Source organism: Erithacus rubecula (assembly GCF_903797595.1).
Source record: "Erithacus rubecula genome assembly, chromosome: 4".
In the NCBI taxonomy this organism is placed as follows: Eukaryota; Metazoa; Chordata; class Aves; order Passeriformes; family Muscicapidae; genus Erithacus; species Erithacus rubecula.
The window spans coordinates 40,732,806-40,751,600 of NC_136686.1; the positions used below are offsets into that span (position 1 = coordinate 40,732,806).

The window sequence follows — 18,795 nt, forward strand, 5'->3', positions numbered from 1 at the left end:
AGGAGATGGGTGAAGATGAAAGTCTAGTGTAGCTGTTTTCCTAGGCAAATATGGAAATCACATTGCTTCAAGAGGACTTTTTGCATATATAACTGCAGGGGAGTTTGAAGAATTAGACAAAACTACTACAACAGAGGCTGAAGGATAATGAGGGTTTTGGATGCCTGACTCAAGTCTATGCTAGGAGATACAACATTAAACTCATGGAAGTGAAGACATATTTCAACTGGCAGTAGGAAATTGTGTTCTGAGATGTGACAATCTAAAGAAGGACTGCAAGAGTAACTTGGTCTCCTCTGGCATTTCACTAGGAAATAACATTTTGTCACTCTTCCTTTAAATTCTGTATTTTATGTGTTTTATAGGTGGAGTATTTTGATAGTCTTTCTGAGCCTCTCTTGTTCAGAGCAGATACTATTCATCAGGATGTCTTTGTTCAGAGTGTGTGTGTGTAGTAATGGAGACACCTCCCAATTGCCTCCAGCAGCAGTGGAGAGTGGAAGGTACACTGCAAATCAAGGCATGAGAGTCTAAAAAAATAAAAGCCAGGTGATATGTAAGGACAGTATATGCCCATCAAAATGTGTATATTCTCCTCAAAGGCAAGGCCAAAATGTGGACAGAAGAGTGCAGTTACATATGGTTACAAACATAGAAATATGCATTTAAGGGAAAGATGAAACAAACATGTCAGTCATGAAAATGACTTTATGTATCTGAATGTAGAATTTGAAATTTCTTCAGAGGAAACACAATTTTAGAGGCAAAATATGGTATATTCTGATGGGGATCAAGATGAGCTGTAAAACACCAGAAATAATCTAATCTGTCAGTGGGATGAATGAAAGGACTCGGCATTACTGTTATTTGAATTGGTGCTGGCTGGCACAAAATGCTGGCAGAAAAAAGCCCCCTAAAATTGGCTTCTTGGTATAAATGATGTGTTATGTGTCATTGCATGACTGGATTATGAGTGTGTTATTTTAAAATACTAGCACGACAATATTACTCTATTTTATATCCCCTTTGGAAAGTTCACTGTATTTGGTGTCATGATGTTGTCTCTAGACATTTACTAAATAAAGAAGCTAAAAATAAAGCCTTAAAAGCAGAGGTGAGTAAACTTTTTGTCACAGAAATAGGATTTACTTTGCCTATGCACTTCACACATGCTGCTTTTTCCTTGCCACCTGTCATTGAAACTATGGACAGATGCTTTCTCCAGGTTCCAGCTGAGCCTGCTGAAAATATTACTGTTCCCAGCTGCTCATCAATGCCCAGAAGCTAGAGGTTACTGTCCCCACCACTCTTCCAAAGCAAGAGATTATAGAAGTATTCCCATGTCTGCTGATGGCAAAATCAGCCAGCTTCAGGAGTGAACCTGGTTGACTGCAGTGACATGGATTAGAGAGTCCTGTAAAATCCCCTTTCTCCAGCTGTATCCATCTCCCAGAGGAGTGGTAACAGACATCTGGGAATGAGGATGTTAATGTTGCCAACTAACTTAGCTGACTGCAGAGTGAATACCTCTCTGCAGCTTTTTTTTTTTTTTTTTTTCCTTGCATGCAAACCGGTTTCTGTCAAAAGCACTGAATCCTCAAATGTGGGACTTCCATCATAGAGATCATCTGTAGATAATAAAAGTTTTAATCAGAGTTTAATTTCAGTAGGCACTGGCATGTTTTTTTGATGTTAGAAATGCCTAATGTTAGCAATTGCTCTATGACAATGTGGTAGCCAGAAAGCTTTTGGTGTATCTGGAATAACAGCATAAGCTTTCCCTTTGCTGCCTTCCACTTCTGGAGCTTTCTAAAGTCACCTGTGCACCTGTGCACACAGTAACCATTGTGTTAGAGCACTGCCAGGATTGTGATTAATGCTGCTGGGGAGCTGGGCTGGATGCTGAAGGAGAGCAGGAGAGCCCTGAAAAGCCAGGCTGCTTTTGCTGGTCTAGCTGCTCCTCTGAGACACATCCTTGCTCCAGAACAACTTAATATTCAGCAGCCCCTTCTGAGAAGGAGTAGTTGTAGCAAGAGGAGCTGTTTGTGAAGTGCTGCTTGAAGACCCTGCCCAGAAAAAGGAGATAACATATGAAGATCCTGCATCAATTTTCCATCCTAAACCATGAATTTTAATGCATGGAGATCTGTGACACCCATACTGAATATTCTTAAATGTGCCCAGAACTGGAGATTGTTGCTTGTTAACTGGTTGTGCTGGTTTATCTGTAAAATAAAGAGGAAAAAGTTATGGAAGAAAGAATTAAATGTCATGAGTTTCTGACTGATGCTTGTAATTGTACAGTAGAGGGTAGGGTGGAATGGGAGCCTGATGCATGGCAGATACAGAAGATACAGAAACTGAGAGAAGAAAAGCTTGTAATCCCTGAATGTAGTCATTAGTACAGAGCTGATACAAAATAATGTTCAGGAATTGCATAAAACTTGGCCTGTGGCATTTTGGGATTTGCAACTGTCTTATGCTGAAAGTTTCTAATAAATATTGTTGCTGAGAATGTGTATTAGGTATTACTATTACAGAAGTATAACTGTTAAGCAACAATGTTTTAAGTTCAGCTCTAAAAATTGTCATTATTCATTCCGAGGAGAGGTATTTTACACAAAGTGTTATTTTGTTGTCCTTTTTTTCTTATGTTTTGTTTCTATTTTCTGCAGTGGACTTTTTCTGGTGAGGGAAAAGTAATGACCTCAGAAATTAAATATTCCCTTTAAAGCATTTAGGGTTACTTTTTTTTTTTTTTTTTTGGTGGTGGGGAGGGAATATTTGATTTTTTTTTTCCCCCCCTACTCTCATCTCTTTCTGTGTGTCTTGATATGGGCTTGTCACCTTTCAGTTTGTTCAATTTCAGCATGACTTTGGTGGCTTTGCCTGGGCTTGGTAGAACATCTAACATCTCCAGTATCTGATACTTCAGACTTTAGAGTAAATTAACACCTGCATTTATTTATCAACGGGTGTGACTCCATTTAAACAGTGCTGTGTTTTACTCTGTTCCTGTGGACTTGAGCCTGTGCTTTTCACAGCCAGGTTGTATCTGATACCTGCAATAAATTGAAGTCCCTGAGGGTCTGTTTTTTCTGGGACAATGATGGATCTCTGAATTTTTTTTTAATGAGTGTCTGGTTGTTCGGGTTAATGCAAATAACCATGTATTGTTTATACATTCAGTGTTGCCCCAAACAATTCATGCTGATTAACAACAGACAGAATTGCATTTGCTTCTTCCTGCCTTTACAATGAGAATATTGCAAGTACAAAATCCTTGTTGAGGCTTGTATTATCTCAGGGCTCAAGCTGGCATTTTTGTTGGAGAGCTGAAGATGAGTGTGATGTACAGCTCTAAGGCATTTATGAAAGGGTAACATATAATCCTGGTGGTGTCAGTGTGGGGATGTGGGGCAGAGCCCTGGTTGGTGTGTGAGAAGGGAGCTGGTGGTTGGAGGAGTGGGGCCAAAGAGCCTCTCTCCATGTTGATGTCCCTGTCAAGAGCAGGCAGGTGCAGCTGGCTGCTCACCTGGCTGCTCACCTGGCTGCTCACCTGGCAGAGTGGCACAGGGCAAGGATGTTGGCTGAAGTTAAAAGGTGTGATTTTGACAGCAGGACCATGTCTGTCCAGTGTGCCAGAGAGAACCCAGCACATGCAGCACTGAGAGAGAGGACAGTGACCCTTCTAGGTAGCTGTCAAGTGCATCTTTCCATATTGCTGGGGGAGGATTGCATTAGCAAGAGGAAGTGGTGGGGGAAAATGAGGTCTCACTACCCTTATGTAATTACTTTTGCTGTGGCATAGTCACAAAGTGTGCCTGAGATTTGCTAGGTTAATCTTTTTTTTTTATGGTTTCTTCCCCCTCTGCAGCATGGCTCATTCTCCAGTGAGATGTCACAAAGGACAGCAGCATTTCCCACAAATTCCTTTTAGATCAAGCACAATGTCTGTTTTTCCCCTACTGTTTTGCTTATAAAATATGGGAAATAGGTTTTCTCCTCTCCCCTCCTCCCCAGCTTATGTTCTTTCTTGTCTGTATCATCTAGGGTATGCAGGTGCTACCTTGGAAAAATAACTCCAAGTGTGTTGAACTTCACTGTTTCCATTGAGTCTTAAGGGAGATACAGGACTGAGTTCATAAGTTATTTAAAACTGTTTGATAAGAGCTGGAGATTTTATATATCTGTCATGGAAAAACTGTATTTCTTTGCAGTGACTCTTCCCTATATTTTGTCCTATTTGGTTTTGTGCCAAGGTGCAGATCCACTGAGCAGCTGTATTCTCCTTTCTGTACTGCTAAGATACAGCTGAATAAGGGGTGAAAAAGGATTTTTCACAGTTTGATTTTTTTTTCCCCTGTCCATCAGTTTTGTGCAAATTCCTCTATATTTTGTCTCAATGTTTAAGAAATGTTTTTTTTTTTTTTGTCCATCCTGGCATTGTCCAAATGATTTCCTCTCAGGAAAATCTGAGAAGAAATATAAGAAAGGGTACTTTAGTTTTTAATTTTCTTTACCTAGCTATGTTTTCCACAGTAAACACCTGCTATGAATGCTCACTTTGATATTTCAGATAGAAAAAAACCAATCTGTAGCCATTTTCAACACAGAAGGATTTTACAGCAAAAAAATATTCTTATTTGTTAACATTTTATTCGCTTTACTTTTTTGGTGCATGCTTTGTTTTTGGGGGTGTGTGTGATGCTGATGACTTCAGAAAGACACATAAACTTAGAAAACTGACTTTTAGCTTGAGTCATCTCATGAGCTCCTGCTTGCAGCTCTGTGCTGTTGCAAGGTGCTAAAGCAATGGGCATGGTCTAAAAGGACCAGTAAACTGAAAGAGATTTCTGAAGACACAATGTTCAAAAGGCTTTTAGCAGATTAACATATTTGCTGCAGCACCAACATTGCTATGATAGACTGTAATGTTTCCAAGGGAGCCATTACAATCAATATTGCTAGCGATCCATAACTGAGAACTCTTTTAGTGGAATTTGAGTGGCTATTTCCTTCTCTGGAAACATTGGAGTATAATAAGAGAAAGACCTCCAATTGTAGAGTTAGAGCAATGTTTATACTCTGTTAGAACAATGTTTATACAATTTCCCCAGCATAAATGCTTATTTAAGTATAATTAGATGGTGGTAACATCTGTAGTGTTTATCCTACAAGAGAGGATGACATGTACCAGCCTTGACTCTGTCTGGAAGTCTGTCAGTCTCTAGATACAGCTGTGTAATGATCCAGAAGAGTTCCAAAGGATCTTTTCTAGTTTTGAGGTCAGTAATCTGTGTTTTAATAGCTCCCTTAGCAAGCGTTTGCATATTGTGCCCCAGCTGTTCCAAAGGCACTCTTAAGATTTTCTGTAACATTAAGTAATATGCCTTGAACTTGAAATAGTCCCTAGATTTGCTCAGCCCTTCTTCAAGGAAAAGGGTAGACTTGAGGAAAACCTTGTGTACCCTGTTCAGTGTTGCTCTTATTGAGAATCTCTGCACACACCATTAGCATAAGGAAAACATATGGGAGTAAGGGATCTGGGAGGTTGAATTTCTTAAAAAAAATTGCGCCTGGGTTATTGCATTCACTATGGGTTTCTTCATTTCAGAAAAATATTAATGAAATGCAGGGACTGAAGAGAAAAACAGCAAACCTGATTATACAGTAACAAAAGGACAGGCTTAGTAAGAAAGCTTTTGAAAGAACTTGAGCATGTACAGCTTGTCCAAGAAATGACAAAAGTGTTGTATGATAAGTGTCGAGTATTAGATGATTCCTAATGGTTTAAAATGAAGGAATTATTTAGTATTCAAAGAGCTAGAGGTAAGAGTAATGTAATGATACTACAAATGGAGAGGATTTAAGATAAAATGAGACTTTCACAGTGAACTTGTTTAGATTGTGGAGTAGCTGCTGAAAAGAAGTGGTGGAAATCTCCATACTTTTGATTTTTTTACAAGATAGCATGAAATAAAATATCAAGGAAATAGCTCTGTTGTGGTAATTGTACATAGTCATTCTGGAGTGGGGTGGATGACCCTTCAAGTCCTTCTGTACTCTGGAGGGTGGGAGTGTTGGTGAAACTGATCTGGTATAGGGACAATTTTACAAAGTAGCATCAAACACATGGTAAACAATTATCAAATCAGTGCCTTTGTATGCTACCAAAAATTGTTCTTTGGTGTACTTACATATATTTTGATGATGACTGGCTAAAACAAGCCTACAAGAGCAAATTAGAGCCTGGAAAAATTTTATAGTTTTACCTGGTCCAAGCTTATAAATTGGGCATGAGTTTAAACATGTAGCTGACTCATCAAGGCTAGTGGGCACATTCACAGAAGCATGGACTCCATTAATGCCTGACTTTAATAAGAACTTCTGCAGAATCTGAACTCTGGTCTTTCCCAGCTTTCTTGAAATCTCTGGTAATGGTTGACTTGAGTCTTCCATGTATTTTCTGCCTGTCTGCCCTGCTCACAGCTGAGTTGTGTATATGGCTTTCCTTGGCATCACTCCTCTTTGATGTTCCAAATTCAAAACCTTGGAATCTTTCTTTTTCTGGCATCAAAACAGATATCCCGTGAGTAGATATTTTTCCAAGTATTCCAGTATGGTTGGTGGCACTGGTGTCCTACCACTACTCTCAGGTGTGGTCTCTCTGCTGCTCCCTGTTTCTGCTAGTGCTTCTGTTTACAGTTCAGTCTCCTGCCTTCTCCCATCTGTTGCTGTTTGCTCAGTCTGCTGCTGGAGAGCTGTGGCTAACAACAGAGATGTTGGATGTGTCCATATTCAGATGTTTTTTTTCCAGTGGTGGTTTCCCTCCTCCTGCTCTATTTTTGCTATTAGGACACAGGTTTAAGTTTTCAGGTGCTTTCTGACTGTGTCAGTGACTGTTGGCCATTCTCTTGTGTCAGAAGCTAATCTTTCATGCACACTGCATAGCTGTGGTCATCTGCAAAATGATCTCATATTGGTGCTTTCTTTAGCTCACCATTGTGTTGTGTGAAAAGAAATCAGCACTTAAATTCTTAATGCATAGAGTTTTGGTCAGCTGAAGGCAGTTAACCCTAATGTGGGCAAAAAACAGTTGTACCCTAGAAAGACAGAGATGAAAGAAAACTAAGATGAGAGGTCCAAATCATTACCAAGAGAGAGAAACAGATTCTTCTTGGAGAAAAAAGGTAAATCTTCTAGGTCATCCACAAATGATTACAGTTGAGCTTGGTGATCTCAAGAGGTCCTTTCCAAGAGGTCCTACATGAATCTGTGAAACACAGGCTGTAGGAGTTAGGTCCTCAGGAGCTGCATACTTGTCACAACCAAAGGAGGTTTTGAGAGAAAATGACTGAGCAGAGAGAATGACTCTTACTGACACTTGCACAGTGAGGGGGAGATGTGGTGTGTTGCTGAGAGGGTCTTGGATTGCCTACACCAATCATGATCCTAATTCAGACGTGCCATGGTGGGTGCTGATCTTATACAGTCTGTCATTTCATGATAGTTCACCACTGGAATATGATATATTTGAGAATCTGAGTTGTGTCATTTCTTCAGAGAGAAGGGTAGGGCATGTAATGCAGCTTGATCTACACCTAGCATAATCTGCTTGCATGATTTATTACGGCCATTAAGTTTGTACTTTATTGGTTTTAATTGATTAGGCTTTGTTTACCTTTGGTAGCCTGCCTTTTCATTTGGAAAAGACTGGCAACACTATCTCCTTATCCTCCTCCTGTCCTCCCCTTTTGCCATGAATTGAATAAGTGTTAAAATTCTGATGAGGGACTGAAAATAAAAATCAGTCTTCTAGCAGTTCTCATGTGTGTCATGCCCTTATTAAAGCTCTAGTAGGGCTGGAAGGTGATGCATGGTTTTTCTTCTGCTCTTCAGTGTCCCGGTGTTAACAGCATTTCTTGGTGTGATATTTTTGTTTGTTGTTAGGTCAGTTTGACACAAAGTACTCATGTGACAGTAAGCAACCAAGCATAACTAGGTGCATATGCCACAGATGGCAGCTTCAAGGAAAACGAGGCAGGCTTGATTTTCTCCACAGGTTTCAAGGTGTTCTCAAAGCAGCTTCTAGAAAGCTGGTTTTGTGCCTAAAGGGAGTTCATATTTGTATATACATAGGTATTAATAAAACTATAGTAGCTTTAACCTTTTCAATATAGCTGGAACCTCCACTGAAATGAAGAAACAGAAGAAATCCCACTCTGTGCTATGTTGGTGTCCTTGTTCAAACATAGCAGGTTTTACAGCAGTATTGGCTGTGAAAAACCTAAACAATGTAATTTTAAGTAGCAGTACATGATTCTACTTATGAGGGAGCACATACAAAGCATCTTCAAAACTCAAAAAGGATTTAAGAATAGTGTTGGAGTATGGGCTAGAGAAAGCTGGTAATCAAAAAAGCTGTTGCATCATATAATTGGTAACCTGAAAACCTATAAATCACCAGAAATCATTACAATAATAAATACATGATGCAGAGCATACCATGCAACACACATTTTAATTTCCTAGGAGTGGAATTTCAGTAACAAGAATAGAAGTCTTTTATCTTCATTATTTTGCTGTCATGTAATAGGTCCCCACTGAGGAGCACCCTCTCTCCTGGTGATAGTATCTAGCATGATGGCAGTTTCTCTGAAAGGGATAGTATTTCTGGTGTACAAGGAACAGAAGTTTTCTGTATCATATATGCCTTTTAAAAATTCCTGATAGCACTTTTGCATGTGTGGTGTTTCCCTGTGTGTTGATCTATCAATTTCTAAAATTCCTTTCAAAAATGTTCAGGAGAGCACATTCTCTTCTGTGGCAGTTTGGTAGGAGTTGTTTTATTGACAGTCTAGTGTGGCAGGATCTTTATTGCTTGTTAGCAAATCATCTGTTTAAGCCTCCTGTGCTGAGGATACAGACTTCTAATCTGGAGTCCTACATGTTCAAAGTTCAGATTTGCCTGCAAGTGGGTTTCTTTTCCTGTCATTTGCAAAAGGTTTGAAAATTTGTCAGAAATATGCTATTGCATATACAGCAACTAGAACCTTTTCTATGCTTATATATCTTTTATTTATTTTTTGCCTACTGAGTCCAAAAGTCATGAAATCCTTGTTCATGGACCTGTCATTTTTGGGAGAGCATGCCTGACATTTTGCAATGCAGCTGGGCTGCTTTACATTACAGGAAATGATTTCCACTTGTAATCCTGGTGCAGATTCCCTCTTTGCCGAAGGGACAGCAGCCCAAGGGAAGATGAAAGATGTCTAAGTGTCTTAGCATTGTGCTCTGGCAGATTAAGACAGATTGAGAGAGCTGTGGTACCAAATCCCTTTCAGAGAAATTCAGTCCCATCTGATTTGTCTTAGTTTCTAGAAGCAGCAGGTTGGTGTGTAAGCTCAGAGCCTTAATCCAGCCAGTAGTATAATCACCCCCACACTTGTTTTGTATCATCTCTTGCAGAATGCTTCTAGGCAGATTTCAGTGGTATTATTGTCAGTTCATAGGGAATATGTATTACAGCTGTAGTTTTCCACAGACAATCTATTTGCAAAGGATTTGCAATGTTATCCTAGTTGTCCTGATTCAAGCCTAGTTGTTCAGGCTCTCAGCACCTTTGCCTCCTCTTGTGCCACAGTGGATTTGTGTTCTCAACTGTGCCAAAATGACTTTAAACATCAAAGTATGTAGCATACAGGTGAGCCAGTCTTGACCAAAAGTGATATGATTACCATGTTTTAAGGATATTAGGACACATAAGAACATATTATTATTATATCCTTATATATAAGAGCAGTCAATATAATTGGGAAAAAATGTGTTCAGAAACAGGTCTTCTAGTCTGTTCTGTCAGTCCATTGTGACTTGTGTGACTTTGCATATGGTTTGAGCTGGAGGAAAGCTCTTGCTGAATGACACACCAAAGCTGTAGCTGACATTGAGAACAGAGGAAGCTACAAAGCAAAGGCAGTTGGAACTTCCCCAAATTCTGCAAGAACAAACTGTGACATTTCCCCTCTTGTTTTTATTTGATTTAATGATTTGGCTTCAAGTCAGTTTTTGTTTCGATGGTTTAGTTTCAGCTGAAAAGCATTTTGCCCTCTTCCTTTTCTCCTTCTCATCCACTGCATTTCTATCTGCATGCATCCTTGCTGAATCATTTCTTAGGGGTAATAAAGCAGAAACCACGCCATGGGGGTGGCTTATAGGGTTAGTGTTTACCCTGTGTCTTGCAGTCTTTTAAACTTCAGGTAGAACTGCAACACCTTCCCCCAGACTCTTGCTGAACTCCTTCCTACAGCCTTGGACAATCCAACTCAGGTTCATGTGGGTTTGGAAAATTACAACTCTTTTTTTTTTTTTTTTTTTTTTTTCTGTTTTCTGTGAAATAACTGGAAATCTTTGAGAAGGGAATAGAAAAATTCATAAGTAAAGTAGCTCAAAATGCTTTATGGGCTGATCTTATATATCAGTTTAAATAGCAAAACAACCAGCCTTTCTTCTGAAGGGTTTAATGCATATCACGTCTAGCAAGGCTTTGGTCTAATAAAGGTTGTTTTACTTCTTTATATCTTCATTTTTCATTAGAGGAATGCAAGTCCTGAATTTGAATGCACTGTGCTCCATTTAAAATTCTGCTGTATTCTGTCAGCCTTGTAAAGATTCTGCTTTTGGATTGGCTTTGCTTGCTGCCCCATTGGCTGTGTGCAGCTTAGTTTATATTTGTTACCCAAATAAAAGAACCATATAAAGTAAACAGTTGCCCTTTGAAGGCTATGTGAGGGCCCTAATTATAAAAATATTAACCAAAAACTTGAATATGGGAAAGTGACAGGATGTGAATATATACTTGTAACCCTCATCCCTCCTAGAGTAGGAAATTGAAACAAAATTGAGCCAATTATATTTTTCAGCCTCATTTTAGCTTTCAGCCCTCCTTCTTCTCACAAACCACTAGAATTTAATTTGGGTAGTTCAGCAGAGCTACAGTCAGCTGCAGAATTGATTTATAGATGCTGCTATTAAAAGCTGATTATGTGCACATGAAACAAACTGTGGAGCTCAATTAGTTAGAATGCCTCCTTCAAAGACTGTTCTGCAGGAATTAGTTTTATAATTCAGTTCATACTGTGTGTTTACTTTTAGATGCTCTTCAAAAATTTGAGCTCACCCTTTGCTAGGAAAAGTTACTCATTCCATTTAGTAATTGTTTTCTTTTATTGTGGACTGGAAATGAGTGATAGTGAATGGCTTGTAGTGAGTCTTTGCTGCTTACCTCTCATAACTCATTTGTGGCTGCTTCCAACACCATTTTTTTTGGTTTTGTTTATTGTGGGTTTTTTTTTTTTTTTTTCTTTTTAATCTGCTACTGCCTCCAATAGTTCCTCATATGTTTTCATGAAAGCAGAGAAAAACTGCTTCTTTCTCCAACACCCACTTGGACTGGTGGAAGTCCTTTGGTGTTTTGGAGTGAGTCCTGCTGAAAGTTACTTGCTGTCTTTTTAAAAGTGCTTGACCCCTCCAGGAAACTCTGGTGTGATGTTGGTATTTGCTGCAGAGCTCTGACTGCAGATTGTCTTTGAGAGGGGAAAATATGTCCTAACAGTGAGGGCATTTTGGGAGCACAGGCAGCCAAACTTCTCTTCTGCAGGGCTGAGTTTGTGTCTTATGGTTGATGGTTTTCTTCACTAGGCTTTGCTTTGCAGTGTTAGATCTTAAAGGATCTAGCCTGAACAAGGAGTGAGATATGCCTTAAGTTTGGATTTATGTTTCTTTAATTGTCTCTTTCATGTTTCTGTAAATTAAAGATGGAGTGATGACACAGTGGATTTGTGAATTGTTGTGGAATGGTCACACCAAACACATGCAATATTCTGGGAAAATAAACCCAAAATATGTGTATCATGGTTAGAGACAAATTTCTCATTCAAACTAATAATTTTCTCCTTATTTTTACATTCCAAGTTTGAAAAGATTTATGCCTTTGGTTTTGTGTATTTGAAATGTTCACAGTATGAGGTTTTTATGTAACTATTGAGAAACTGCAGATTATTGTCTGAGATATACCAGTTTGATTTTTCCAAGCTATTATGGAAGAAGCCCAGTTCCAGTAAAGTATTTTTGCTGGGTCTTAAACTGATTACTAGGAGCAAAATATCAAGAAGCCTGAAGCAATATTTATTGAGCACAGCTGGTGATCTATCAAGCACCTACTGCTAGTGTTCAAAGGCAATTGGAAGGAGGGATTTGCACTCTTGTGTTAGTGTGAAAATAATGGATCTGACAGATCAAGGACCTTTCAGTCATCTTGCTTTTAAGAAATGCACCTGGTGCCTGCCCTGAGCAAAGAGTGTTGTGCTTCATAAGAGTAGTAATAATTCAAAAGCTTTTTTTGAGCAGCAAGTATGATCTGACCTATTTGCAATACCAGAGCTGAATGGCCATGTGTTTTGGCAGTGTAACACTCCAGCAGTTAGTGTGGTGGTAATCTTAGTATATAGGCTGCCAGCATGATGCAGTCAGGCCTTGATGCTATTGTTTGTACTCAGGAAGATTATCTGAGGCCAAAATCAATGATTATAGGGTACCCAGATAAGGATTTATGGAATAAAGGATGGAAAATTCTCATCCAATGTAGTGATCAGGTAATGATTCAGGGTGACAAGAAGAGACCTCATCAATGATTCCTGTCTGTGGGTGTTGTGGCAGTTCTGTGGCCAACCTCTCACAGAGTGATGGGGGGTGGCTGTGGAGAGCTCCATGTGATGGTGAGGATTTGTTTCCTTGCTAAGGCACAGGCCATCTGTAGTGCAGTGTTTGCATCCCAATAGATCCAATTAGAATAAAAGGGCCTGTAGAAGAGGAGAGGAGGGATAATTATAAATGTATGGGCTGGCCTTCTTTAAGGGTAGGGGTGATAAGCATGTACTTTCTTTCATCAGTTTGGTAGAAGTTAACTTTTTCCTTTTTTTATTCTTTTGGGTTCCCCTTTGTGAAAATCAAATTAAATTCAACCAGGTGTGAGACTGTTCAGGAGCTTGGTTGGGACTTCACAATTGCACAGGTTGTTGCATTTCCTAAACAGATAATAAAATATTCCTGATCCATAAACCAAAATAAACTGTTAATGGACAGCAGCATCTTCATAGGTCCAAGTTAAAGAATAAAGCTGTTTTAAGAACAGTGGTGTAAGCTGAGAGTGGTATACATGAGATCTCAGCTCCAGTGCTGCCAAAAGAAAATCACCAGCTCTATTGCTGTTAGCTTTCTACTGCTGTTCCTGAGTTAGTGTGCCCAAGTAGAGCAGAATGGTCAAATTGCTGTGACAAGAAGCTTGTGAATTGATTTGGTTCTTACACAGTTGATTACACATGCTAATGAATTGATTTTGTGCATTAAAAATGTATATTAATTTTTTTCTGGTATAATGTATTCTGGAGATTGGGAATTATTTTTCTAGCATTTGACATCTTATTTTGTAAGTTATCTCTCTAGAGATTTTAAGCTTGGGCCTTTTTATTTTCTATGCATGTTATGTGCAAATTCAGCAGAAATATTGCATCACTCTAGGCTTTGTGTGGGTTTTTAAAAGTGAAATTTTTGTTGTATGTATGCCACTTCTCAAACAAATGTTCATGACACCCTGTGCAAGAAGCAGCAAGAAAATACCACTCAACTGGAGTATAGAGCATTTAATTAGTGACAATATATTTTGAAATTTGTTGAATCTTTGAAGTATTATTTAAAGCTGACTATTTTTTTTTTTTTAAATAGTTTACTTATATATTTATGCTGTTAAGTATAAGATCTTTAAGAAGTCATTTAAAAAGTTGCTCAGGTCAGGTGGCAGGATTTAGGCTCGCGTCTAGTGTTGTCACTGTGCTTCACTGCTAGTAAGCCCAGCCTTTGGATGAGATATTAAAGGTTCCATCTGGCCATCCCTGAAGAAAGTAAGAGTTATGACCCTGGATCAAAACAAAACACCACCTCTCCCCAGAAGAGAATAGGTGTCCTAGAAAATGTGTTCTCTTTCATTGAAATGACTCCCACTCCATGTAAAACTAATGTTTTAAACACTTTGGTCCCTGCTTTTGCCTGTTTGTCCAATTGTGTTTCTCAGAAATAGCCTATTATTTTGTAAGCTATTTGAATGAGGATGTAAAGAAGCAGAAGATTTCATACTGAGTTTTTTTTTCTCTTATGTTTATTTTAGATACTTCAAGAAATGTGAAGGCATCTCCAGAAACAGCTGAAATCTTTTTTCAGAAGTTAAGAAATAAATGTGAATTCACAATCCTTGTGACCTTAAAACAAGCCCATTTGAATTCAGGGGTTATTCTCTCTATTCACCATTTAGATCACAGGTAAGTACTGATAATTGTCTGCTGGCTAATGAAAGTATATGAATTCATGCATTAGAAAGTTGAACTTAAATTAGAACAAAACTGTTGTGCAGCACATAATTTGTAAATATTTATAGTGTTTGGATAGGCACATTGTGCAGATTCATAGAAAGTCACAAGGGAAGGGCAAGAGGGTTTTTCTTTACATGTCTCTTGCCACAAGGGGCATGGAATACCAGTTCTCTGTTGTTCTTAACCACAAGGACCAGGTTCTCAGCTGGTGTCACTGTAGCTTCACTGATTGACAAAGCCTGGCCCTGTAACTCCACCTCTTCATTGTTTTTAACAGTGCAAGCAGTCTTAAAAAAAGAAAAAAAAAAATCCTTTTGTTATGGGTTTACATCTTCCCATGAATGAGCACTTTACTCAAAATGTTGTTAGTCTTAAAAGCTAAAGTGAATGACACATAGCATTTAAGGATTATCCTTTTGATACAATAAAAACTTCTAGAGAAATAAGGTTCTTTCTATCCATCTGTTCAAGTAATAGTTATTAAAGATAACTTCCCTATGATTCTCTGACAAAATAAAAAGGAGTTTTCAAATGTGTACTTTCTAAACAGTCATTAGGACAAGAAACAGGTGAGCTCTGCTTTATGTTCCTAGTTTTTTTTATTTTCTTGTGTAGAGTCCCATAATTCTTTCTTGACAGTCTCACTACAAAGTAACAACAACAACAACAGAAAAAAGGGAGACATGTTCAAGCACAGCAAAGTGTCTGTTTCTTTTACATGAGTGTACAAGTTTTCATTAGCAAGCATGGTGACAATTATTTTGTGCTGGAAGATGCCCCAAGACAATTTCTCTTCTGTTTCTCAGTGGCCCCATCTTCTGGAATTCAGCTGTTTGTAAAAAAACCAAAACTTAAACTACAAAACAAACAAGAAGGGGGAGAACATTCCCAAGGATCATTATGCCAAGTTTAGAAAAGGATTTTCAGACTCGTAAAGAGGTAGTTGAATGTCTCCTGGATGGCATTAGATGTGCCCTTAGGCTTTTAATAAACACATTGAGGCCTCTTCTGTGCTAGGATGAATGGAAAGATGTCTGTGTGCCAGAGTAGTGTTTGTTCAGTTTGACTGTGCTGAAATGAGGGCTGACCTAGGTGTGGGTAATACTGCAACCAGACAAGCATCTCTTGTAGTTTCTCTTATGGTTTCAATGTTCTTTTGTGATGAATGACATTAAAGACAAGAGAAAGTAGATGTTAAAAGGAAGCATTTGGATGGCTTGTATTAAACAGCTGCCTCTTCAGTGCTGGATCTCCATCTCTGACCTTGCCCACCTCTGACCCAAGACTTGTCTGTAACAGGGCTTTTAGTTCTTTAACAACTTCTTGTGAAGCCTCTGTCAGTGAAGCAGTCAGTTAGTGGGAAAAGTGGCAATGCCAGACCTGACTGTACTCCTCTGTGCTAGCTTTAGCCTTTTATCACACTGATGTCAAAACCAACATAACTAGCATTGAACTGCTGCCTTTCTGCTGTGTTCCTAATTTACAGAGGTCAGTACTAGCTCTTATGTTTCTGCAGTAAGGAGCTGAATGGTGGTGAGGAAGGCTGAAGGTGGCAGTAAATCTGAAGTATGTAATTAGTTATCACACAAGTACTTTTTCATGTGTTTTGTTTTACAGAGCTTTCATGGCAACTAAAGGTTCTGGGGTAAAACCATTTCTATGGTACAAGAAAAAGAAAATTTTTAAAAACTGGGAAATGGTGCATTTATTCTTGTTTTGGAAAATAAATCAGAGTAACAACTCATCCTTTCTTTGCATGGATCTAGGGGCCCATGCAAAGTCTAGGGGCTGGTGCAAATATGTGACTTTACATGAAGGGATTTCCTAAATTGTAGGGATTTTTAAATTTCTAATTTTGTTTATAAACCTAAAATGGTTTTGTGATTCAGAGTTGACTGACTCAGTCTGTGTGGTGTAGTTGTACGTAGTTGTTGTTTTTGTTCCTTTTTGCTGGCTCCTTTTTTAGAATCATCAAAAATGCATACTTCCACTGACACATGGTCATACAACTATTTAAGGCTTTGTGTCTTAAGAAGTTGACAGGGCTGGTCTTACAAATTTTCCCTTCTAATGTCAAGTGTTGAATGCTGTCCTTGGGCTATGAGAGAGATAGTTCTCCATGTAAGTCTCAGCCTTGGACATTTACTAAGGCAGAGCTGATGCTGTCACCAAAAAAAAAATATGCTCCTGAAATGATGTACTGAAAATACTCAAATGCTTTTTTCTTTTACTAATTGAGTATCAAAGCTGACTTCCTCCCTTATAATGATTATGCATTTTTCTTCTATTTAATGTAATAAAATATTTAAAAATTATTCTTTAAGTAGAAGAATCTGAAGCAATACCTGTAACTGCCCTTTCCTAACTTGCCCACACATATCCACAGACATTGCTTTTCCCCCCACTGATTAGAGCAGCCAAGGAGTCCAGGCATTGGTAGTTTTGGGCAAGCTGTGGAGGTGAAAATTCAGAAAAAATTCTTATGATGTCAGGGAATTAAAATTATACATCAGTAATTGTTCAGATGAATTTCAAGCAGCTGAACACATTTTTTTATATATGGCAGATTTATATGGCATATGTCTGAAAGACAGAAATTATTAATGTCTCCTTGAATTCTGGGTTTTACCTTGACCACAGTCAGTGCCCTGTCTAAAATGTGTTGTACTTCATGGTAACAAGGTAAATATTTGTAATTGTGTTTTTGAAGGGATACCTTAAGTCTGAGTAGAAACACTGTTAAACTCTGATTGCTCTGTGTTTCACCTCTCAGTTTTAGCTGTATTACCTCCTCACTTCTGAATTTGTCTCACCTTCTTCTTGATGGAGGAGTCAGTAGAGAGATGATTTTACTGTGATGGGATTGTAATATATGTTTGGTCTTGCTGTTCCATCATGTATTTTCATTTAATCATCAACAGTGGAGCTGATGATAAAGCTTTTTCCTCCTTTTGTGGTTAGATGGCTTTATGTAACTAATCTTACATTCATATCTCTTGAGATACTGCATATTAGGCCCTTAAAGGATTAAACTGCTGGGTTATAGCTTAATGATTCTTTCATTTGGTTAGTGCTTTTTATATCCTGGAACAGAGAACTGCAATCAATAGTATATTATGGACAGGCATTTCCTACACTTAATTTGTATCTCTACTAATTTATTCAATTTCTGTCTTCCTTAGCATTTGTTTTCACAGCAGTTGGTGCCTTGTGATTATCTGCTGTCAAATGGGCTGTACTGTACAACACTTTCAAACCTCTTTCAGTATGTAGGAGGAACTTATCTGTGACATTTTCTCTCATACTGATTTATGCTACAAGGAGATAAGTTGCCAGGGCTGAATTCCCGGTGCCTGAATTTTGTTCTCTCATTTGACCATTGTATTAAAATAGAGGTGGAACTGTATGTTCCCTGCTTTTGATTTATGAGTGTCAGTATTTCTGGACTGCAGTGTGAAGTGTCCTCTCTGACACCACAAAATCTGCTGCAAAACTCTTGCACTGAGAAAAGCTTTCAGTTTTTACCACTTAAACCAATATTCACCACTTAACCCAATAATTGCAGAGCAAATGTTAGATAATATGGGATTAATTTTCAAACATTAAAGCTGTATATGGCTGTTCCCTTTGCCAAAAGAGGTAGTAGCTTTTTTCTTCTTTTTAGAACACTCCATGATGTTCTTTGTTGGAAGAGTGGAGGGTTGTAGTGTTCTGTATTTTGTTTTTTGGTCTTAAATCTTAGTTTCTGTTTCTTACTGGTCTGATAATAATTATGAACCCTCTGGAATTTGTTCGTAACAATCAATTGCTTTTGAATTCCTCTAGTGATTTTAAACTTTGCTGGTGTCAGCCTTCTGTTCTTTTGATGCAGTTTGCATGTTTCATCAAAGGTGTCATAAAAAAGGTATTTTCATTCATTCATTCATTCATTCATTCATTCATTGATTCATTCATTCACTGCTTTACCAGTGCGTGAGAAGATTCTGTGGGACAAAGGATTCTCTGTGTAGAAACTGACAGCTTGACCAGGCTCTTTATCCTAAAATAAAAAAGTTCCTTGTTTGTGTTGGTTTGGGATATTTAACTTCTATCCCTGAGTATGGGGTTGGATGGAAATATTTGTAAAGCAGTCGTTTTGTGTTACACTCTGTTTAATGCTTTCATGGTGTTAGGAATGACTTGTTTCTTAAAGTGTTGGCTATAAAAGTTACCATAAAATTGATTGACACTATGTCACTCTTGCTTGGATTAGAATTTTTTTTACTTCAGTGAAGTTTATACTCTGTGACCCAAACCTCCCCTCCCCCCAAAAAAAAACAAAAAAGAAAAAAAAAATTGGCAGAAGGATGTAAGTTCCTTTAGTTCATGCACT

General features: G+C 38.3%; 1 protein-coding gene across 1 annotated transcript in view; it reads left to right on the top strand.

Moving 5' to 3' along the window:
* The window catches only part of NELL2 (neural EGFL like 2), a 132,706-nt gene that overhangs the window by 4,001 nt on the left and 109,910 nt on the right, over positions 1 to 18,795 (top strand). Inside the window, exon 3 of the mRNA XM_079304312.1 lies at positions 14,222 to 14,372. Coding sequence (XP_079160438.1) covers positions 14,222 to 14,372 — 151 coding nt within the window. The remainder of the gene's footprint in view (positions 1 to 14,221; positions 14,373 to 18,795) is intronic.